General features: G+C 40.0%; 1 protein-coding gene across 1 annotated transcript in view; it reads left to right on the plus strand.

Annotated features, from left to right (window-relative positions):
* Positions 1-24,645, plus strand: part of eml2 (EMAP like 2) — a 51,087-nt gene that overhangs the window by 15,080 nt on the left and 11,362 nt on the right. The window contains exons 2-7 of the mRNA XM_084717510.1: positions 2,275-2,505; positions 4,224-4,341; positions 5,090-5,191; positions 17,972-18,000; positions 19,650-19,779; positions 21,183-21,332. Of these exons, the coding sequence (XP_084573636.1) occupies positions 2,275-2,505; positions 4,224-4,341; positions 5,090-5,191; positions 17,972-18,000; positions 19,650-19,779; positions 21,183-21,332 (760 nt within the window). The remainder of the gene's footprint in view (positions 1-2,274; positions 2,506-4,223; positions 4,342-5,089; positions 5,192-17,971; positions 18,001-19,649; positions 19,780-21,182; positions 21,333-24,645) is intronic.

Below are 24,645 nucleotides of genomic sequence, written 5' to 3' on the forward strand. Positions count from 1 at the left end.
TTCTTGAGCTCTGATCAGCACTAAACACAATATACATCTGAGGCTGATGGAGATGTCATTAGTTTTGCAGGCATCTGGTCACAAACCAAAGTTTTGGACAAATGGAGATTTTGACTTGATGGTTCTGCTAGATGATTAGATAAAGGATCAACCGAAGTCATTCTGTGGTGAACATGAACATCTGGAATGAATTCTATGATAATTCCTCAAACTTTAGCTGAAATTTTTCAACTCAAAATCCCGCTAGAGGAAAAAAAAGAGCACTATACTGTTTGGGCACTACAAATCTCTGCATAAAATTTTGTAAAGCTGTGATGCTGCTGCTGCTGTGGCTTAAAATAAAACAAATGAATTCTAGCATTTCTGACATTTAAAGGTAACCTGTGGAGTTTCCTTGTAAACATTTATGGTTACAATCAGTGTTTCTCACCAAAACTCACAGTGTGTGTGTCCTCAAGGCCAAACAAACATGTTGAATGTATTTCCTTCCTTGTAAAACACTTGCCAACACTCTGCATCATTGACATCCATGTTTAGATCAGCTAGCAGCACTGGTGCTTTTTCATTTGCATTACTGCCCTCTGCAGCTGGCAGGGATGGTGTTGCAAGCAGAAAGGTACAAATGATGCAAACGAAATGTTTAAACTGCTGATCAAAACATTTCTCTATTGTGCAGCTGGTGGTTAAACCCTCCCCAGGGCACTTTTAAACCTTAATGCACAAGGATGTAGTAAAGAGGACAAAGATTTGTTTCTCTGTCTGAAACTCCATTTCCATCACTCCATCTTGTTTTTTTTTCTTCTCCCACATGCTGTGCCACAAAACAACCACACATTCTGTTATCTGGTGTTGTTTTCCTTCTCTTGCTCTCTGACTCACACTAACACATAGAGTCTAAATTATTAAAACCAGTTAAGTTTCCTGTCTGCCCCCCTGAGAAGCTCAGAACCATTGATTCACAGGGCAGCAGCTGCAGCAGTAGCAGGTATCTGTAACACTCACATACAGCAGCTGCTTGTGTTTATGTCCAAACAAATGAGGCAATATCCATCCAGGCAGCGGTTACTCATAGTTCTTATACCTTCTCTCTGATTCTCACAGCGTTATAATCTCTTCTCTCTCATATACAGGGAGTGCTCATTGCTGTTTTCTTTCAGCTCTTCATGTCCATGAAATCAAGGGTTTGTCAGACATTGTGGGCTGAACTGTGACCTCCTTTTCCTTGTATTTTTCTATTGACAGTGTTTAAATCTGCATCTACTGTAATCAGTGTTGTATTTGACACCTGTAATTTAGTTTGAAGACTTAGAAGATTTCAGAATTATCTGTCTGTGGTGTACTGGATTGTCCATTGGTGCTAAGTCGTAACAGTGTGTTCTTCATCATGTATCTCATGTATCCTGCCCATTGTGACCCTGTCTGAACTGCATTGGAAGCTGCTTTAGATCTCAGTCACTAAAATCAAAATCAGATTCACCTGAAGAGAGGGCTGCATGGAAAAAATGAAGGTTGATCTCATTTAAAATTACATTGAATTGAAATGTATTATATTTTATGGAAATCATTATTTAATTAAAATATTTCTGCTTGACATTAAGAGATGATTGTTTAAAAAAGAACAAGACATTCATATGCTTTGCTTTGGGAGCATAAATTTAAAAGGAAAGATGCCTTTCTGACAAAGTGTGCAACTGAAAGTGCTTTAAATGAGGCTGAATAGCTCTACTGTCCGCCTTTGTGATCAAGACTGAAAATCTGACAAATTTGACAGCTGGACAAAAATAAAACTAAAGGGATAGTTTGCCCAAAAATTAAAATTCAGTCATTATGTACTTGCCCTCATGCTGATTGAAGGTCTGGTTTAGTTTTTCAGTCCACAAAACACTGGAAGTGAATGATGACCAAACATAAAATGCCTTCATACTGCTCGTCTGGTGTGATCCAAGTCTCCTAAAGCCCTGACATGCCAGGTTGAATTAAAAAAATGTTATTGACGCTGTGTTTTTAGCCTGAATCCTCACTGTAGATCCTTAGCTTGGAGCCACATTCATGTGCAGGTGCACACTGTCTGAACTGGGTGTGTGACGGTGTTCAAACAGCTTGTCAGGACTTTAGGAGACTTGGATTACACCAGACAAGCAGCATGGAGATATTTTATGTCACTGTCATGACGGTAAGGATTTTACAGCTCTCACAATTAGGAGAATAATAGTATGATCTTATCAAATGGGGGGGGGTCTGATAAAAACTAAAACTGTCTCTCCTCCTGTGCAGATGACACGGTGTCGGCCAGCAGTAACATGGACATGGAGGACCGGGTGTCCCACCTGGAGCAGAAGCTGCAGCTGCAGGAGGACGAGATCCAGCTGCTGAAATCAGCTCTGGCCGACGCCCTGCGCCGGCTGGGCTACTGTGAGGAGCAGAGCCTGGGCATGCAGACAGGAGGTGGCCACGCTGCTGGGAGGAGACCTCTGGCCACCACAGCTTCAGCACCACCCACCAAAGGTCAGTCAGGGAACCCACGAATATTGAACCCAAGTCCTGCACTCTTTCCTTGCTAGTTTGTTTTCAAAGTGAAGTCCAGATTTAGTTAAATAGCCCAATATTTCTAATTTCAGTTTGCCTCAGGAGTCTTTACAATCTTTACAGTGACACCCTCTGTCTTTTAGATCCCTGATTCAAGTGAGGAAAAACTTCCCCAGAAAAAACCTTTAAATAGAGGAAAAAATGGAAGAAACATCAGGGAAAGCCACAGAGGTGTTTTTCTCATAATGTGTCATCAGTATTTCTATAAACTGAAACATTTTCCTACTGCCTTTATCAAGATAAATGCATCTCCTCTGTGGCAATGGAGAGTTAATTTTGAGCAATCATTCAATAACAACAGCTCCCATGAGTCTTAGTCACTGACATGCTGTCAAACCCTCATAGGAGCTGCAGTTGTTGTGTGCTAATCTTTGTCAAAATGAGGAATTAGTCATTGTATTACTACAGCTGCTGTCCTGTAAACGCTGAGATTATACTGTCATTTTCTCATTATGCCACAATGGAAATTGCCCACAGTGCTAAATACCAAAGGCACTTTAAGCACTCTGTGCTTCTAAAAATCACCTAAACTAATTTTAGCATTCACAGACAAGTGTTGCAGTGGTTTGATTTAATTTTAACAGGTTTGCATCCTGGAGGAGCCACCATTTGTCACAATCCTGGCTCAAGGAATGAGTCCAAACAAGATATTTACCTGAAAACAAGAGTGATTTATTAAACCAGGGTTTGACACAAATTATAAGACAAACCAAAAGACAGTAAAGCAGAGTGGATACCAGCTGCAGGAAGAGTGAACACAGGGGCCAGATTTTATAGCTCAAGAGCCCAGGTGAGATTAATCAGCTTGCATCCTTCTCCATGTCAACCACAAAAACAATTAACTAAATGGATGCAATGAAATGTACTGCATGTTGCAAAACAGACACCTGAGGACAGTTCAACCACAGACACCTGCAGTGTCAAATACACAAAATCTAAAGGGATACAGAGGTGAGGTCCCTCTATGTCTGGTGTCCTCCACGAGACTCTGTTTTGGAAAAAATAAAATAAGATATGATCTTTTGGTCCTGTTTTACTTGTGCCATGAATTACACATGAGTTTTTTTCATCTAAAGATAATTTTGCAAGTCAAGAAATTTGCAGTTTGTCGTCGTACCAGTAAGTTTTGTGAGAAAACATCACTGTCCTTCTGTCTAACGTTATCTTACCTGAAGTGTTTTATCCAGTGACTACTGGTCCTTTTATCAGCCTGGAAGAGAAAGAACAAGCTCATGTGCCAACAATCTGCTGCAAACCACACCGGCAGCGTAGCTTCAGCAGTTCTGGGCAGCTTGTGGAGAGTGTGATGTCACTCGTGTGACTTTTGGCTGTGTAGTCTTTTTATTTAGCGATTTTCACAGTCTTATACTTCAACAGTTTTCTGACAAACTGTGACTTTGATGTGACTAGCAAAATTATCTTTTTAATTTACAAGCATCATATGTGTGTCTAATGTACGTATTTTTTTTTCCAAAAAGGAAGTTTTACTGCCACATCATCACCTCACACACAGGACAGAGTGACAGCCAGATTTAGTTTAGACACTGGGCTGTACAGTGGTTGTCTACAAACTTGTTAACATCTGTTAGTTCATTCTTTACTGAAGTTAATGATATATATATTTTTTTACCTTTCAGTGCGTCAGCTGCTGCAGGCTCTTCCCTCCAGACCTCTGAGCAACGGCTACGTGCAACAGAAACGCCTCCTCTCCTCCCCTTCCTCTCCGAAGAAGGAGGTGCTACAGTCCATTAAGAGGTACAAAAAACACTAAAGAAGATTTTTTTAGATTCTTTTTTTGCATTTACACTTAATCTTGGAAGAGAGATGCAAGAATCAAAGTAAAGTGAACAAATTAGTAGTGGTGACGGAAACTCTGAGAGCAGTGATTGTGGTGAAAAAGTGGAAAACCTAGAAAAACTAACTGAAGAAAAGATGTTTTTTGACCACACATTTCCACAAGGCGACATGTGATGTACTTACTGTTATTTATTCAGCAGCATATATCTGGACAAGGGCAGTTTTTCTCTGCCAGCCGCAGAGTTTTACAAACTTTCTGAAACTTTCTGAAACTGAGAAAGTGCACACAAGAGTCACAAAAAGTACATCAGGAGAGATTGGAACATAATAAAATAAAAATCAATGGGGTTTTGGATGAATTTCAGCAGAATTTCGGCAGAATCGGCCAAAATTTGGTTCCAGCCAGCCACACCTAAACAGTGCTGCAGCTGTTAGCCCTGCTTGTCATTTTGCCAGTGAGTTTTTTGCCGTGTAATCCTGAGATTGCTCAACCTTCTTCTTTCCTTCACACCTAATTTTTCTAATGCATCACCTCATGTTTCATTTATGAGACCCCACCTAACCAGGGTAATTAACGAGGAGTGTAACCTCATTTGCAGCAGTGGCCGCAGGGAGCAGAGGTGAAGAAGGGTAAAGATGAGTTTCTCGTGTCAGAACAGACTGATTTCAGTTTTTTCCTCCTCCTCTTCTGTCTCCTCTCCTTCAGGAAGAGTATGTCCACAGAGCGTCTCACCCTGGTGAGGAGAGAGATGGGAGGCGAGAGTCGGAGTCGAACCACCTCCTCCAGCAGCTCCTCTGGAGGCAAAAGGTAAGGAGCCCTGTCCAGAGTGAGGGTCTCGATCTAATCTAATTTCTAAGTTCATAAACGCCTCCTAATATCAGGCATATCTCTTCAGTGTTGTTCAAGTTATTTAAAAAGAGCAAACTCAAAGTTCAGTTCATCCATATTAAAATTAATGAGTTCACGGTCATTTCTTCCATTTTTTTAAATCTTATTTTGAACAGAATCTGCTCCTGCAGGGATGCTGGAGTCTTTATAATGATGTCATACTAAGTGGTGCATGATATTACTCATATCTATAGTTATTAACAACAATTCACAGCAATTTGAGAATGTTTTACACTACAGCATGCAGCAAACTTGAACAGAAACATACTGCTGAAATGTCCAACTGGGAACTCGAAATTCCGACTTTCCAGTGTAAATTGAACGCCCCATAATACACAAGAGCTGAACAGAGATAAAGAGGGTGACGAGACAGAGGAGATCAGTGAATATAACGCAGATCTATCAGTTTGTTTCTCACTGTAACACAATCTCCAGTGTTCAGTGTAGCTCATACACTTCAGGCTGCATCATCAACCTAAGATTTTATACCACGCCCACGTTCATTAATTGCAAACTGATCCGTTCACAAAAAATATGAGCATGTTCAGTGAACAACTCTGTATCTCTTATTACTCATCGTCGGTTGCATTTTCCACAGAGGTGAATGTAACGTAGGAAACATAACGCTGTTCCAGTTGCTGCTGTGAAAACAAACCACAAACTCCTCATTTTGAGTCCTAACAAGCTCAGAGAGGATGTTTGTGGGTCAGCAGGGTTGTGGTGGAAGTTCACTGGGTCACTTTAGATCATTATAATGAGCTGTCTTACTGCTTGTCTCTCTCTTTTGTCTTTCTTTCTTTAGACAGACAGACAGACAGTCTGAGCTCTCTGTGTATCAGCCAGTCAGAGGCCTAAAGAAAAAGAGTGAAGAGCGGCTGCAGCTTAAGAGTTATTTTAAACATTAGAGTACTCAACATGTTCGGTACACTGGCAGCCTGTCCATCGTATGACCTGTCTCTCTTCCAGTGCATTCTGGGATAGGCAGGTATAGGGAATGGATGGATGAAGTCTTAAAGGATCAATATCAAGTTTTAGTTGAACCAGTCAGCAGGGTTTTCCTGCCCGTCTGTCTCATCAGTGGGCCTCCACCTTTGTTAAAAAACGCAAACTATTGTGGTGTTTTTCAGCAACTACTTAGTTTAACTCACCAGATGTTGTCTGTAGGCGTCAGCCTGCCATTGGACGATTGTTTCAGGCAGCATTGCGGCATCTGCTGTCTGTGTTTTCAAAGTCCCAGAGAAACAACAACAGCAAACCTCCGAGCTGCTGGCCTACACACCGAAAATGGTCGCTAACGGTATGAGCATAAACAACCTAGCAGGTGTTACCTTTTCTTCTGTGGTAATTTAGACAAATTTAATTTGCGGGCTCGCCTCCGCACATGAAATGTTTTACCTAAACAAGTTCCCCTTTTCCTATTATAGCATATTGATAATAACTGGAGCCAGACCTTTCTCTTTCCCTGCAAAGTCAAGGTAATCAATGAAATGCTGTTATTCATGAGGCAAACAAATGTGTGTTTGTAATGAAAGCTGGCTTAGCTTAAGTTACAAGAGGACTTTGGACTGGATGTCAAACCTCAGTAGTCTATTTTTAAGTGCCAGAAGTTATTAAGATATTTGAAAGGACATTCAGAGAGCTTTCCAATGTGAGCAATGAACAGATACCAACAGGTGGGTCACGTGACACAGAAGCTTTTGAAAAGAAAATGGTTCATTTAGAATATAAAAAAGACAAAGCATGCCACACGCTCTGCAGCCTGTGCCACCTTTGTCTAAAAAAAAATCCAGGGAAATTACTGAATCAAGTGAAAACCAGTAATCAGATAAATTTTCAAGATGTTTCAAAATTAGCAGAAAATGTATCTGTCCTTAGGGTGGCTCAGAAAAAATGAAAGTTATACACATACATAGAACATGCAGCGCCAGTCAAAAGTTTTGACACATTTCTCATTTAATGTTTTTATTTCTTTTGTAAGAAATGGTTCAAATTATACCAGCTGTACAAAGCTGTAATCAAGGCAAAGGGTTTGGAGACTTTAAAGAATCTAAAATAAGAAAGACCAAAAAAGTTTTGCAGAGTTTCTTCTGCCTTCTGCACTTGTGATCAAAGATTTAATAACAACAATGTAATTTAATCTTTGATTGCAAGTGAAGTAGATGGTGTGAAAGTGTCTTTTATCAAATTCTTAAACAATAAAAACAAATTTTTGGCATGTTTCACATTTTTTGCTGTTAGTTATATACGTTTACAACCAGGAAATAATTCTGTAGTGCATTTTTTTTTTTACTTGCGTCTGGGCGAGTGTAAGCAATAGCAACATGCTGGACAGCTTTAGATGAAAGATTTGACAGTGTCAACCAACTTTGACCACATTTGAGCACCTGGTATCATTGATGTAAACAGAGTCCTCCTCCTCTTGCGTCCTGTTGGCTCGGTACATGGTCCACCCATCAAGTGCAGCACCTTGATGCATGTTGTGGAGCGGATGTCCGTAAATACGGGGACACATCAGTCTCTGGTTTGTCACTGTTTGTCTAGCTGGAGTCTCATTTTGTCCGTCTTAATTTCCTTTGACTGGACATTAGCCAGCGTTAATTCCAAGTTGGGTTAGCGTGGCTCTTATCCCCTCTGTCTCCCCTGTCCTCCTGGGGCGTTTGGTCAGCCTGGTCTGGCTGGACAGTTGGAAGACGCTGTGGGCAGCGATCGACTCAAGGTCCGCTGCACTTAATGCGAACCCCGCGCTTCCTTTTCCAGTGCTGATGGGTGTATTTCTGCCTTTGGTAATAGAAAAAACATTGATGGCTACCACCGTTTCCATGTCCCACCAGCTGTTTAAACCCTCTGGAAACTCTGCTAAATATGTCTGATATTAACGTCTTATTTCTCCATTGGTATTAGTTATTATATTATTCCATCGTTCATCCAAGTGCCATCTGTAAACTAGACCAAAGGCATTATTAGATCTTTGTTTTACAGAAGTCCAGAGGGAGAAGAGAAGATTTTTTCCGTTATTAATTTCAGCCGCTGCTCGATCAGTGTTAAAGCCAAGCAATCCAACTGGCTCCTTCACGTTTGCGCGTCCTCATACTTAACATCAAATAAACAACAAAGAGAGAAATGGTGCAGTGGGGGGGAAGACATGAGGAACAACTGCCTCTGCTCCCCAACCTAATCAGCATGTGTATCTGATTTTGCTGAAGTTATTTTGCATTTTACGGGCTTCGTTGTGGAGCTGCTGAGACCTGATGGTTTAGAAGTTTGAGGCTCACTCGGTCAGGATGTGCGAGAGGCTTCATTTATCCACACTGCGTTTTTGAGACGTGTGAGAGATGAATTCTGCGCAGCATCATCACCATTAGTGTCGTCTGATGTGTCCCACCAACATCATCCTCGTCATCTGCGGATGTTACACTCTCCACAGTCAGCACTTCCCCTTTCGCCTGTACTAAAGCTCGGATGTCTCCATGAATTCCGTTTTGCAGTTAAACAGGCTGTTGGTCTTTGTGATGCCACAGCTGTGAGCCTGATAGACAGTGAAGGATCCACGTGTCGCAGCACGTGGGTCACCTTTTCATCAGCAAAATAACCTGCAGGAAGTTCGTCTTTGGTTACACATCACACACACTTTGCCCATTGTTCTCATTTTTGTTTTTATCCATCTGTCTGTCTTTCATTCTTTCAAGTCTTTTGAGTTTCTTTTTTCTTCATTTTTCATCCTCTATATGTTTTTTTTTTTTTTTTTTGCTGTTCTCATCGGTCATTCTTGAACTTCCTTCCTCTCTTCTTTTCCCCACTTTTCTCTGCTGTTCTTTCTCTAATAAACATTTGCATCCATTCTGCTCCTCTTTTTTCTTTGCTCTCTTCTCCTTTCTTTTCTTTTCTTTTCTTTCCTTTACGGCTTCGCTTTCCTTGCCTACTCTTGTCTCCTTCCCTTTACTCTCTTTTCCTACTTTTCTTTTCTTTCTCTTTACTCTCAGCTGTCTTTTCCTTTCCTTTCCTTTCCTTCCCTCTCCTCTCTTTCTGCTGATGGATCACATTTCCACTAGTTCTTGGTTAAAGGGGGGGTGTGGTTACCGAGGGGCAGAAGGGGGCGTGTCTGCACAGTCAGGAAGTGCACTCTGATTGGAGGAAGGGGCCTCCTCAGGCTGAGCTAAAAGTTGTCTGAGTGAATGAGGAAGTCAGTGTGTAGCTCCGGCTGTTGAACAGGACAGGATCCACTGCTCTCCACTGTTGACTGTTGCTCTAACGGAAACCTTGCAGCCATGAAGAGATCCTCCAGGTAAACAGTTCTTTATCATCCACAGTCAATGATTTACAGGGAGGGCAGGAGGCTGTCAGCAGAGAGGATTTATTGATAAAGATTTTTGGAAGAGAAAGTGTTTATGATCTAACAGATTCAGAGTGCAAAAATTAGGTAAACTTGTGTATTTTGTGAAGGAAAGAGCGCGGCTTTAGTCTTTGTATGACAAGATGGTAACAGCAGTTTTAAAATAGCATATGCTGCTTTTAAAGTCAGCTGGATTAACTTCAACTTTTTAGGTGTCACACCCAGCTAGTCCCTCATTTGTTGATTGGCTAATGTTTAAAGTTTGTAGGTTGCATAATGAAACAGTGTGGTTTGGATTTAAAAAAGCATTCAGGCGTCACCATCTTGAGTTTTTGGTTTCTTTCAGTCTAAAAACATTCAGCTGTTTAGCTCTGGCTGCACGACAGCCTGGGGAAGTTGTGTGTTTTTGTGGTTTGTTGTCACGCAAACCATTTGATGCAGTAGGTTGCCCTGTCTGCAGGGCTCCCAGTGTCTGTGGGGAGGGGCTGCAGCGTAGTAACATGAATACATTAGAAACAAGAGACAGTTGTGTTAGTAGATCATCAACATCTGTTTTTTATGGAAAACCAGAATGAAGTGCTTTGTAAATGTGCTCTTGCCAAAGAGGTCTCTCATTATGTCAAACATGTTGAGTGAATTCCTCTTAAAGTGTCATTAGTGGCTCTTTAGTCTTCGGGCTTCTAATGATGGCTGGAAACAAACAAGCATGTCACATTTATGTCCAGTTATGAAACACACACACACACACACACACACACACACACACACACACACACACACAGAGACACATAAATATGGGATGAGTGAATGCGAAGTGACAGGAGTGTTGTCACACTGTGTGCTGTGTGCTCAGCAGTTCTGTCAGTTCGCCGATTGTTCTGTTAAATCTGATTGATTCTGGCAGCAGACGGGACGGGACACAGCTCCTGCTTTATATTGCAGATGTTCACAAAAAACACCTGCAATAGTTTTATTTGCACATGCAGCACATTTGTTGCATGATTAACATCAGTTTTAAGGTTTTCAAAATTAATTCCAATGAATTTGTTAAATTCTTAAACCTGTAGAGCAGCCTCTGACACAGAATCCCTCTAAAAAAATAAACATCAAAGCTTTTTTTTATATCACCCTGCAGCTTTCTGACCACAGACAGAGAATGATGCAGCCATGGGACCGATGTTAAGATAACCGATTCTGCTCAGCATGCAAAAACACTGATAACATTGATTGGACCTGCTGCTTAACATGCAACAAACACTGACCATGCAGCTGATTGCAGAGCATTTTGCACCACTAAAAGCTGGTTTTGCCACATTAAACCCATTCAAAGTTACTGTGGCTGCCCTTATTTCCATCTAATTTTAAGTAGGTTTAAACTTAAATAAAATCTGAGGGCATTGTGCAAAGCTGAGTTTTGCCATACAGGTCTGGATTTATGCAAATTCAAGGAATAGGGAAAAGATTTCTATCATGACAGAGCGTTGATCCAGAAGGAAATCCTGTGTGGTTGCTTTTAATTTTCCATTTAAATAAATACTTATCTGTATATAATCATGGGCCAAACATGAGATAAGTAAACAAGGTTTAACAGCTAGAATAAACAGCTTTCCTCACTCACTTTGGAAGCATGCAAATTTGATGAAGGGAAAGAGGGAAAAAAAAAATCTGCATCGAATCAAATCTTTCTACTCCTCACGCGCTCTCTTTCTCTCTCTCTCTGTCTTTGTCTGGTAATTTGCCTGATATGTCTGATGCCACAATAACTTCAGATTAATCTGATGTAATGTGCAACAAAGTTAAGCCCCTTAGTGTGTGTTTTTTTAAGATGATCAGACGTATTTGTGTCCATTAATTGAACCGCTGCAGTACTTCAGTCATAATGGATCAGGAAATGGACGCACACTTGACTGCTCTCACCATTCTCATAGTTCAGGAGGCTGCAACCCGTAAGTCAGACCGCAACATCCATTTTCTCTCTGCCTGCATCACTTTTTATAAAAAATGATTTACGGCAACAGCACCTTCCAGTTACTGATGAAATATGGAAGAAATCTTTTTAAACACATCCTGTAATGTCAGACAAATGTATGGCTGCACCTACAGCATGTTTTGGATGAAACTGAACTGTCAGTTGAAAGTTAAATAAATAAAATTGTGCACACTAGATTTAAACAATATTTCATTCATTGTATTGTCGAGCGTTGCTAACCAGCTGGCATTAATTAAAAAAATGTTTTCAGTTCTCAAAATAAGATGCACGGACAAGCAGAAGACACTGAAATCATCATTTTTCAACAAAATATACATTCATAAACAGACAACAAAGCTAACACATAAGATAAAAGTTGTGACACAATTAATCAAGACAATAATCGACAATGAAAAGAATCGTCAGTTGCAGCTCTACGATGATGTTTGTATGCGCAAAATAATGTCATCTTTGTTTTCTGCCTTGTTGTCCTGGAACGCAGCGACCTGCAGTGTGACATCAGCTCCGACTTCCGACGTCTGAGATAAACGTGACGCAGCATCATGTTGCGGTCCTTTTGTGCACTGACAGTCAAAAAGCAGTAACTCGAAAAGATCTTTGAGAAACTTTTTAGCTTTCCAGAGGCCACCTCAAACACTCAGCGAGCGGTTTAGCTGAGTACAGTGAGTGGTACTAGATTTTTAACATGAACCGAGCACCAGTTAAACACCTCTCAAATAAAACAAATCGTTCTGCATTTTGCAACTGTCTGGCCTCTTTCGTAGCTCAGATTTATTCTGCTCTGTTTTGCTGAATAATTTTGTTAAAATCAGCTTTTCAGAACACCCGCTACGTTTAAAGCTGAGGCACAGCTGAGCTGCAGGAGGGGTTCATGTTGACATCTTTAGAGAAGCAGAGCACATTAATTACTGTATCAGTCTGTTGGTTGAAGGCTGATCTAATCACCTGCCAAACTATCTCTGTGCTCATTAGCCTGGCTCAAGCAAAAGTTTGTTGAGCCTTTCCAGACCATGTGTAGAGAAGTTAATGCTTTCTGTCTGGCTAAAGAGGTCAGAAACTTTTTGTGTGAGCCTGAGAGTCAAGAAGATTTTAAGGAAGCTCTTTACAACGAGTTCTTCCATCTTGATGGCACTTTGACAAGATTTATCAGAGGAACCCTGAAGGGTCTTTGATGCTCATTAGTCCTCTCTCGTTCTAACAGGAACCCATTGTGTTCTCAGACTGCTGGCAGCCAGAAAATGTCAACAATACACTCAGAGCTGCATGTTAATGAGAGCTCTGTTTGTGCGTTCCCTCCCCCTGGAAACCCGGTGACTGGGACTGCAGCCGCACGGGCTTCAGATCAACAGTTATTTGCCCTGTCCGGCTGCCAGCTACCCAGCATGCCATGCACTAATTACTGGCTCTGAATCAATCTTGTTCTCTCATTGGCTAGCACCGGGCCACGCCTCATCTTCCAGGCAGACCACGCATACACACACACACACACACACAGAAACACATGGTTCAGGAGACAAACGGGCCTTTATGTGGTTCTTTTAAAGAGCCGACACCCTGCCTGGACGCCTCCAGCTGTCCAGAGACACAACAGACACCAGTGAGGTCTTCAGATCAGTCGCCTGTTTACTCTGCAGTCCATCTTTTAATCTTCTTCAGATGCTTTGTGTTCTGTTCAAACACACACACAAGCTCTGATCTTTTATGATTTTCTTTCTACCTGTATCCCTTATTGATTTATGAAACACATTGTGGGAAATCCTGCTTTATGAGAAACCAAAAGAACTTCATGATGAATATATTTCGCTTGGCATGACCAGACAAGCTCAGTGCTGCAAGGTTTTTCTCAGGTAACTCCCTGTTAAACAAATGTCAGTAGACACACATGGTTCATCCTGTTGCATCATGGTGTCCTGTTGAGTTTTCTTGTTGAAGTTGTGCTTACACTCAGTGTTCAGTGTGTTATTTTAGGTCCTTCTTCATAAAACATTTGTAAAGCAGATTTATTTGAACATTCATGTTTCAAACCTGAAGGGATTTGAACACCACACATGCCAGAAAACAGCATGTCACCAGTTATGCTGTGCATGTTCTGGTGTAAAATCTTAAGTGCCATATTGATTGGTGGAAGTGGGCATGGCCTATCACAAACCTGATTAAACTCACTGGAGGCATGCATCCCACGTACAACTCTTGAACATACAAGGGAGGGACATTTGAAATGGTCCAGTCTATGTGATAATTAAATAAAAGTGTGTGATCGGCCTCACATCTTCTTTAAACAGAATTAAATTACAGCATGCAGCTTTAATTTTAGCCGAATGAGCTGCTGATGAGCACAAAAACGTTTGAGCCCGCTAACTGCTGCTTGCGGTTATATTTTAAATCATGGTTTGTTTACAGACATTTGTTTATCAGTCTTCGTCTTCACATGCCTATTTTATGTTCTTTGCATGTCGTCGCCACCACCTGTCAATTGACAAGATAGTGGAAAACTGGTGGCAAAGATATGAAATGCGCCACCTGGGTGCTCGCGTGCATGAATGTCTGTGTCCTCATGTGCATGAACAATACAAAAAAACAGGGATCCATTTGTAAAAACAGTACTCCATAGCTCAGGGTACCTTTACATTTCACAGTCTGCTGCCTGTAGTTGCTAGTTTTGGTGACAGAGGCTCAGGAGGTGGGATAAGACTTTTAATATTCCCACAGTGGAGAAATTTCCAGCAAAACAGCAGCAAGTACATAAGCATCAATAAGAAAACTATAGTAATAAGTAACCAAGCAATAAAAATAGGAGGATGTACAAAAAGCAGGAGAACTACAGACAATATCAACAAGAGGAAATACAAAAAGACATAGGAACAATATAAACAATAAGCAGACTCAACAAAGGGTGCACTTATCAGAAGCAGGGCTGAACAATTTTGAAGAAAATATCTAATTGTGATTATTTTGACGGATACTGCAATCACATTATGATTTGCAATATTAGAAGGAATGATCATTTTTCTCATTTTCACTGAAAAATACATTGAACAAGAGAGGAGAGAACGATAGAAGTGTAGGTCCTTAAACCTTAATCAGGTAAATCTGAAGGATTTTCCTCCTATGTCTAAAAGTACCTGAAGATGTGCATTGTTTCAATTCAAAATGATTTATAGACACATCCCTAGAATAAATAAACAATCTAATACATACATCCGCAAAAAACAAAGACTTCTGAAAAGGATGTCCAAAATAAGTGACCCAAAGCTTTGGAAAGGGGACCCAAAAATAAAAAAAAGTTGTTCCGATATCAACATCAGCACCAGTAAACACCCCTGGCATCCCAAAAACTGCTGGATCAGGCACCGGCGAGCACACGCACCGACCCGACATCACACAACCCATCGTCCCCTCAAAACAAATAGGGCCAGCAAACTGAAAAACACTTTAAAATGATTGTAAAGTGATGTTTTTGTGGGGATTTGGGATGTTTTCTGAAGCCTGTAGGATATAATGTGTTGGCCTTGACATCTCTGTAGCTTGACTATTTAATTTAAAATTGTATTTTGACAAAGATTTCACCTTTAATGAATATTGTGCCTCATGAAATTTGCAGTCCATCTCTTCTCAGGTCCTTTCATGTGTAAAGCCCAAACGTTTCATTATTTCTTGAATGAAAAAAACGAAAGTCAAACACATCATTCCAGACTCTCCTGTTGCTGAGCAGGAAGAGACAAGCCCTCAATTTCCCTTATCTTATCAAACCGTACTTTTACTGCTGTTGCCATGGTGACATCCACCTGTCAGCTGAGGCAGCGCTTCAACATGCTGACTGATCCGATTGGTTGACGGCATCCTGACAGGTTAGCGGTGAGTGGTCAGCACGCAGAGAAGTGCTCAGTGGGCGGTTCTGATTGGTTGACGGACAGCTGATTCAGGAGCAACTATGTGCGCAGCTTCAGACTGATGATGAGGCAGCGCCGGGTTTTGATTGACAGGTTTAATTATGAATCCTGGCAGAGCGGCTGACTCGCTGGTTGTCATTTTGAGTTTAAAGTTTTTTTTTCATAGTGACACGTTTAGCTTTTCTGTGTGACATTTGTGCATCTCCACCTCACCTCTCCCTTTCATCTCCGCTCTGATCCTCCTGTCACATGTTTGTCTGATCATGTCACTCGCTGTCTGTTTAACTCGTAGTGTCAACATCTGTGTGTTAAGACACACATCATATTACTTTTCTGTTTACTTTGAGTCTGCTGAGTCGATCAAAGTGTTGCCTTTATCATCCTGCTTACATAGCCTTGTTAAAGAGTCGATGCTGTATTCACGTTCTTTATTCAAAGATAAACAGAGTTGTGTTTTTAACTCTGTATCTTGTCCAACAACAAATACGTATGCCCAGGGTGGCATTAAATTGCTGTAGGAGTGGGCAAAAATTAGCCGCAGGTCCCTGTTGACCCCACAGTCTTCCCACAATCTGATCATTATGTATGAATCATCACACACTGTGAAGTGCATACAACAGACTTCACATAACGGTTTTATTTTTGGACCAGGAGGAGGAGGAAATGCATGTAGGATGATGCACAATGTTGACACGATTTCAACAGAAACAAAAAAATAAAGGCTCTAAGAAAAAAAAAAACAAAACAGGATGCTGCAATGCAATGCTGGAACTGTTGCGTATTTGGGGACGAGTGAAGTTCATTAATGTTACTGAGAAATTAATCGCATTGCCACAAACATGCCTGTAAACCTGAGACAGTTTTACAGAAGCCAGATATCTTAAGTGTTAAGTTAAAGGTATAATATGCAACATTTTCCTAAAAAGATATATTTATTTATCAACTCATATAAGTGTGTGGTGATGTCTGTATCTGCAGATCAGTGTCAGTCTTTGTGGTGCATTTACGAACAGCTCAGACAAATTCTACTGATTCTACCTTTAAAATAGTCTACAAAAGGATTTTTCCCAGTTTAGTATTACAGAAGCAAATCCTAACTAACTTTAGGAATCCTCTTTTATACTTGATCCAATCCAAGTTCGAAATATTTAAATACTCAATCCAAAAACACTTACATCTGTTACCTAGCAACCAACACTATTTTTCTCATTTCGCAGAGCTAAAAAACTTTATAATCATTTTTTTTAATTGTTGAAACATACAAAAAAAAATGAGCAAAAACAAAGATGGGACCTTAACTTAAAGACATGATTTGGAGGTTTTGGCAACATCTGTAAATAAATTCAAAGATGTCCTTTTTGGAAAATTTACGACAACGCTTATTTGGGAGGTTAAAGGAAGAGAGTGAGCTGAGATAGTTAGCTGCTTCTACTGGTGGAAGAGGAAAAAGTGGAAAATTAGGACAGCTTAATGATTTAAGTTTCGGAAAGGATAGGAGGAACTGTTCACCTGTAATGGCTTTTTTCTAAATCCAACCGTAATTACCATTGTTACTAAGCAGTTAAGATTTGCAAGTAAGGAAGTTCCTGGGTTTTTTTCTGCCCCTGAGGGTCTTGGTACCTGCGGCAGTAGCCTGCTATCACCAGCTGATAATCCAGCCTAGCAGATCCTCGAAAATGACACTACACAGACCTATATTAAAATCCGGGTTGCCAGGTCTGTGTGACAAAACCAGCCCCACGGCCAACAAAACCAGAGCATGGGCACATCGTATGTGTGCGTGTTTATGTGGGTGTGAAATAATAGTGGCAATATAGAAATAAATGTCTTAATTTTAAATATAGAGGTGTATTTAGAGGTATTATTAATGTAATTTGCCTGCATGCAAAATAGGTCCATACAACCAGTGGACAAAAAAAATGTGGCAACCCTGGACACACATCAAAATTGTGGTCCTAATTTTTCTGAAGCCTGAAGAAATGACCTCTGATAAATGTTGCTGCCATCGGTGAGGAACATAATTTTCATGGCGTTTGAAGAAGCTCCACGTTCCAGTTAACATGTGCATGAAAACAACAGTTCCAGGCAGCAGGGACCTTAATCCTCCCCCCAGAGTCCATTATCTCAAACAAGAACTGCAGGAGGATAAAAGCCGCCCCCCATGTCTTGATTATATGCGTGGCCTGTGTGTTTTTGCTGACCGTGAGCTCTGTGGCTCCTCCACAGACATCCCTGTTGTCCAGTTGATATGAAACTTAGCAGTGAGAGCGCAGCCTTATAGAGCAAAAAATAAATAATTCAGGATCTTTTAGGAACGCCTGATGAAGCCTCAGGAGCTCTGGGAAACACTTATAAACATATACTGTGTGTGATGTACATGCTGTTACAACTTCTTACACTAACGTTTGTTCCATCAGACTAAAACATCTGATGCTGTGTAACAATCCTCACAGGAGACTTTTAATTCATTTTTCTTCTTTCTGTTGCAGCAAATCCAAAGAATGCACCCTCAATGCAGGTAAGAAGAGGTTTTATTTCCCCCACTCTAGCTTTAATTTGAGTTTGTGTAAGAGTGCATCAGTTATTATGTCTTACCCCGATATTACTGTCGCACTTTAATTCACTGATGTGCAGCACTCAATTAGCCTTCTTTGAAGGATTTTTGTTAGTTATTTTGAACCTTTAAATATTCCTCTTCAGAAATACTGAACATCCATTAGATTCAATAAAGAGCTAAAGAGTTCAGACTTCTAAAGCTTCTACATCTGCAGTTAAAGAGAGGGGCAACTGAAGAACAACAACAACAAACCGAGGTTATGTTTGATTTATCAGAGCGGCTTTGCCGACTCATGTTCTGTCCTAATGAAGACCAAAGGTTCCCTCTGTGTTCTCTCTTTCTTCTGCTTGGTTTCACTCGGGAATGCTAATGAGCAAATTTCCAGAAGAGAAGCACAAATATCAGAAAACAGAATCAGATTCAGACTTATTTGGAAAGTGGGTGTTCTCTAGATCTGCACAATTAAATCAAATATATTGAAATCACAATATGGCCAAGTGCGACATCCAAATCACAGAGGGTGTATTTTTTTTTTTTGATAAAGGAAGAATATGTGACAAAACAGCATTATAATGAAGTACTGTAGTGCTGCACAGATCCACTGGCCCACAAATCTTGTTCTCCTGATGTACGAAGACATGTTTGTTGTTTTTTCAGTGAAAATTAAAATTGTTCTGCCAAAATTGTCATTCTCTCTATTTGTGAATCATATCACAATCACAATATTAAAACAATTGCAGTATGATTTTTATTTTTAACCAAATCATGTTGCCCTAGTTTTCATATGCAAGGGATTTGCTTTGGTATATTGGTGCATGACAATTAACATAGTGCAAGAAAAATATAAAGAAAGATGAAAGAAAGTACTGCAAGTCAAGAAGCATAGAATGAATGGCCATTATTTAAAGGGAAAAGCTGTATAGTTTGTTCAGGAATTTGTAAAATATTGTTCAGGGAATGTTAACATTTTGAAGTGTAAGGATATTTGCATTATGCAAGATAAAGACCAAGAGATGTGCATTATTGTAACACATTGATTCAGGTTTGTAAATGGGAAGAAACTATTCTGATGGTGTGAGGTTTTGAAACGAAAGGAAATGTGACCAGTGAAGTTCAAGATGACACAGTGTCTCTTTGACCTTAGTCAGTAAAATAAGTTTGAACAAAGTAATGAGGACAAACCACACGCTGGTAAAATATGCAAGTGGCTGGTAGATTTGCCTCAGCAGCCGAAAAAGCAATCGTAATTGAGTGGCTAGTAAAATTTGAACATTCATCAGCCATTTGGCCGGTGGACAAAAAAGTTAATTTTGCCCCGTGTCGTCTATCTGTAGAAGTTGTTTCATTTTTAGATGTGATGAAGCCATAATTCTCTCGTCAGCTGTTCTGATTTTGTAAAGTTGCGTGAAGGAAAACAACAGTCAGAACTCAACAAAAAAATCAATGAATGCTGTGTTATTTTCTAAAAAGAGATGTGTGTATCGTCACCTCCTCGTTCTGTCTCTTCTGCTCAGCTCTGCAGCTTGACTTTTGTCCCTTTCTCTCCACTTAACCTTCCATCTCTGTTTTCCTCCCCCCCCCCCCCCCCCTCTCTCTCTCTGTCCCTCCAGAGGATGGCTACGTGAGGATGTTCCTCAGAGGTCGTCCTGTCACCATGCACATCCCCGATCAGCAGAGGGAGAGCTACAGCCTCGACCACAAGGCGGCGCTACCCGACCGCAAGCTCAAACTGCAGTGGGTGTATCCTTGACTGGGAAAGCTGAGAAACTTTCTTTGATGGATCAGGAGTGAGTGGATGAATGAATTATTAACGGTCTTAAGGTTTTCAAAGTGAGAGGTGCAGAGGGACAGACAGGAGACAAAAATACTGCATGAGGTGAATCTGAGTCATAAACCAAACTGAGTCACAGCAACACAGAGACATGATAACATATAATTAGAGTCAGTGTGATTTACACTTTCCAGGCATGTCGGTGTCACCAAGTAGTTTTCCTCAAAGAAATCAAATTATAATTCAGCATGGGATCTGACTGGATGGCAACATTATACTTCCTGTTTACATCCTTCAGAGCCCACAAATTATGGGAACTGTAGTTCCAAAACTTAGAGCATGATCCCACAAACAGATAAATAGTTTGTTGTTACAGTCTTTGAAACCCCTGGAATAGATGGACAGATAGATAGAAACCTAAATTAAAGGACCAGTGTGTATGATTTAATAGCACCTAACAGTGAGCCTGCAGATTGCAAACACCGTGTCTCATTTTCCCCTGCCATATTCTACCAATAAATCCCTGTAAATCTTACACACTGAACCTTTAACTTTTGTTTTATAGAAAACATAAAATCTACTACCTGACGATACTGGATTTTGGGAGCTGATACCAATATAAGGGAGTAAGATTTAGATTTTGATAACGAGATATCGGCTGAAACTGACTGTACTGACTAACAAAAGCTGGCTAGCTAGGTTGCTAACATAGCAAACAGATGCGATAAGCATAAGGGTTATATTAGAGTTATATTTAAAAGCGTAAATGATGGGGTCATTGTATATCAACCATCTAGCAATATATTTCATGCAGTAGTTACCAACTTGAAGACACAGCTCGATTTGGCACTACTGTCTGCACAAAGCATCTTTTTCTGCAATATGTTCTGTAAAAAAGAAAAAAAAAAAATCGGAGCATGTTAGTTTTGTTAACGAGTAATTTTCTTCATAGTTTTTGTTCACAACATTTTTTCACTGACGAAAACAAGATGATGATGAAATAAAAATTAATTTATGACGACAAAAACTATGACAAAATCTACTGACACTTCGTTCACAGAATAATCCATGGGCATTGTGCAGGGCAGATCCATAATACATGATATAAAAACAGTTGATCTAATTAAAATAACTAAAATAAGAATTCACATTTGAAGAAGTGTAGTATGCTTAGTGTTAATAAAAGCTTAATAGATGTTTGCTCCAGGAGTATGAGTTTGGATATTCTAGATGAAGCGTTGCATTATATCTACTGCAGATTTATCAATATCCAGAAAGTCCCTGAGTCACTACACCTACGATATAACCGTTCTCTCTCGGTGGTTCTGTCCAGTTTCACCCATCTTTGTTCCCTAACTTGAGCGCTGATCAGGTACGGCTACCGAGGACGTGACTGCCGCTCCAACCTCTACCTGCTGCCCACAGGAGAGATCGTCTACTTCAACGCCTCTGTGGTGGTTCTGTACAACACCGAGGAGCAGCAGCAGAGACACTACCTGGGCCACAACGACGACGTCAAATGGTGAGAAAACAGAGTGTTTGATATTTAATATGAGGTCAGGGTAAAGTAATGTCCGATTTCCTGTGTTGTCCTGTTTACCCCGGTCCCTGTGTGTGTGTCAACATATCCTCTTTGATTAAAGGCAGAAAGATAAACTTGAGTACTGTGTGTGTAGTACACATGCAGAAAATACACAGGGCAAAGAAAGCAGTCAGAGTAGAACTGACAGCAGGATGTGGAGACATTTAAACAGAGGAGTGACTTGTCATATCTTGTGATACTGATATCAGTGACTGTGTTACATGCACAGAATATTTTTCCCCTTATTCCAAAAGCCAGTATTGCTGCTAAGCTGTTTTCATGGCTAATGAAAATAATATCCCACTAATATTCCCGTTTCATGCAAGCAGAGCTCAAAATCAGCACCAGCCACCAGCAGAATGCTGGTAAAATATAAAAATTGTGGCAGGTAGGTTTGCTTCACTTTACCAGCCAAAAAGTCATTGGTAATCTGTTGAGTGACAGTTAAACTCTGCACATTCACTAGTCATTTGGCCAGTGGACAGTGCTCCATCTTCTATACTGTAAAAGATTAAGTAACTTAATTTTGCGCCCTACATGCAGCCGTTTGTACTTTGATTAACGTAAGTAAAGTTCATCCTTCAGCTTGTATTATACAGGCCCCCAAGGAAGTTGTGATGTTGCGATCGCAGACAAATTGAACCAATCTCAGTGAATTCTGCACAACTGTGCGATCACTGCAAGTTTTCTGAAATCATCGTAGTTTCCTGTGAGTTACAACAATCATAGCGGTTCCCCGTGCAAATGTCAAACATGTATGTCTCAGTGAACCGACTCAATGTTTTATTTATTTATTTATTTATTTATTTATTTATTTTTATTTTTTTTGTGCTTTTTTGACTGAGTTTAACAGATGCGTCTTTGTAGAATAACCCCCAGGTGCACTTCTTCGTTTACAAATAAAGCAGAGTTTGTTAGAATTTTTTGTAATCATGAGGCTTTTTATTGAGGTTACTTAGAAAACTCAGAACAGAGTGTGGTTTTGTTCTTCCTGGAACAAGTTGCCTTTGATATTTAATGAATTATAGGAAAAAGAAACATCTCAACCTTCTCTTTTGGATTTTTCATTTCGTCCCACAATATCTATAAACCTGTTGACCTGTTGAAATCTAGTTTTTTTTTTTTTTTTGAAAGTAGATGTGTTTCTTTTGTGCATCTCTACACCGGCCTTGCAAGCTGATGCCTATCTGACTTGTTTACAGCACACAGAGCTGACTAGGCAAGAGGTTGTGTGTCACAAAATGCAGTAAAAAACCCCAATGAGACGCATATTCTGAATGCACTGTATACGTGTCCAAAGAGGCTCCTGAAACCAGAATAATATTGTTATATCCCACATTTCTTAATCAGAAAATGATACATTCAGAATGAGGCCTAAATAGAATATGTTGCTGTTTACATCCGTCAAATTCAGAATATTGTCATATTCAGGATAATAGTGGAAAATTAGTGTGCATGTAAACATAGTGACAATGTAAATGCTTCATGCAGTTCTTCTGTATCTGTCTACTGAATTATTTCACTACTATTATTCAGTCAAACCTTAAATTAAAATATTTCACACCTGGTCGTGTCACCATCATCATCATCAAGTCTAAAACAGAGACGAGGACGAGAGAGACTGAAGCTTCAAAGTGTTTCTCATTTTCTCAGCCTCCTGCAGCTGACCGTGTTTATCATTAATGTGATTTTCAGTTTACTTAATGAGCGCGAGCTGACATCCTGAATGAGCTCTGTGACTGGAGCCGCTGGGATGTAAACAAACTGAATCCCCCCGAGGCATGCTGGGAAAGCTGCTCATCTCTGCAGGGAAACAATCACGCTCTCCTCTCCCACGGCGTTGCATTGAGATCTCCTCCTCCTCTCCTTCTTGCTATGAAAATCATCCTGTGTTAACTGATGAAGATTTTTCTGTCTTTTCTTTAAATGGCTGCTCTGAATAGCATTTTTTTCACATTCAAAACTTCTACTGGGGTTTTCTAATGAAGTGTAGTCTGTCATCACCCTAAAAAAACATCCATGAACAAAATCCTCATCTGATTACATTTAGTCCTTTTTTATTGAATCAGTTTTCTCTAACGAATATAAGCCATCAGCCTCACCAACATAAATTTAATTTATGGTGCTGCTACACTGCCGTGTGCCTCCCATTGTGTGCAGGAGTGAGGGAGCTGTAAGCTGTAAGATATTAGTTTAGCCTTTTATTGAATTTTTTAAAATTAAAACAATAGGTATACTTAAAAATTTACATACACATACACCAACAAACAAACAAAACAAATCAAAACATACAAGCAAACAAAAAACATCACAATTTTCTCATTTTCAAGCGCTCAGCAGTGGTCTTGGCTGGTGACTTTCAAGATATATACATCAATAAATTGTCCTCATATTTTAAAAGAAGCTCTTATTTTCCCCTTGTTGGCGTAAGTCTGTTTTTCCATGGCTAAACAGCTACAAATACTTTTAAACCAGTGTCCATAAAATGACAATATTTTTATTAACACCTGTCAGTCTTAACGTAGGTGGAAATAGTCCATGGGTAAATAGCTGAGGGCAGACAGATAACCTAATAGAAATAATACCTGAAATAGTTTGTATGACCTCTTCCCAGATTTTTATAAATGTGCCTTCTTCAAGGCCACATTTAATACATGAATCAGGATTATTATTATCAAAACGATATAACAGGTAGGGGGTCAATAAACGTCAATAAAATTGCTGCGATAAAGACAATATGATTCGTATTGCAATAAATATAGTAATTAAGTTTCCAAAGTAAATAATCTTATCAAATTTAGTGACTTTATCCTCAGTTTGCCAGCTGTCTGTTCTGTGTGTGCGCTACAAATATCTGCTGTTTGTACACAAAACCTGGTTCTGTAAATGTACAACAAAAAGTGGCCTGGACGGAGCCACGCGACGCTGCTCCAGCCGATCAGCAACAGCTCGCATTCATGCTGCACAGGACAAGAAAAAAGAGTGTGGATGGAGGGAGCGAGAGGGAGGAAGAGGACAGAAGGAAGCAGCGTATTTGTTTGGTGTTTAGTTCAGATATCAACTATCTGTCTCCTGAGTCGCCACCCCACCCCTAAGTTTTGGAAGGCTATCATTTTATGTTGTAAGAGTGACACTCCCTGTCAAATTTCTTTCCTTTTCTTGTGTATAAAAGTCAGAGGCCAAAAGTAGTACAGTGTCTGTTTATCATTGAAACAGCAGCAAGTGATGGGAAAACATTTAGTGTTTACATTTT

The sequence above is a fragment of the Lutjanus erythropterus genome, chromosome 4 (genome assembly GCF_056507025.1).
Source record: "Lutjanus erythropterus isolate fLutEry1 chromosome 4, fLutEry1.hap2, whole genome shotgun sequence".
In the NCBI taxonomy this organism is placed as follows: domain Eukaryota; kingdom Metazoa; phylum Chordata; class Actinopteri; order Lutjaniformes; family Lutjanidae; genus Lutjanus; species Lutjanus erythropterus.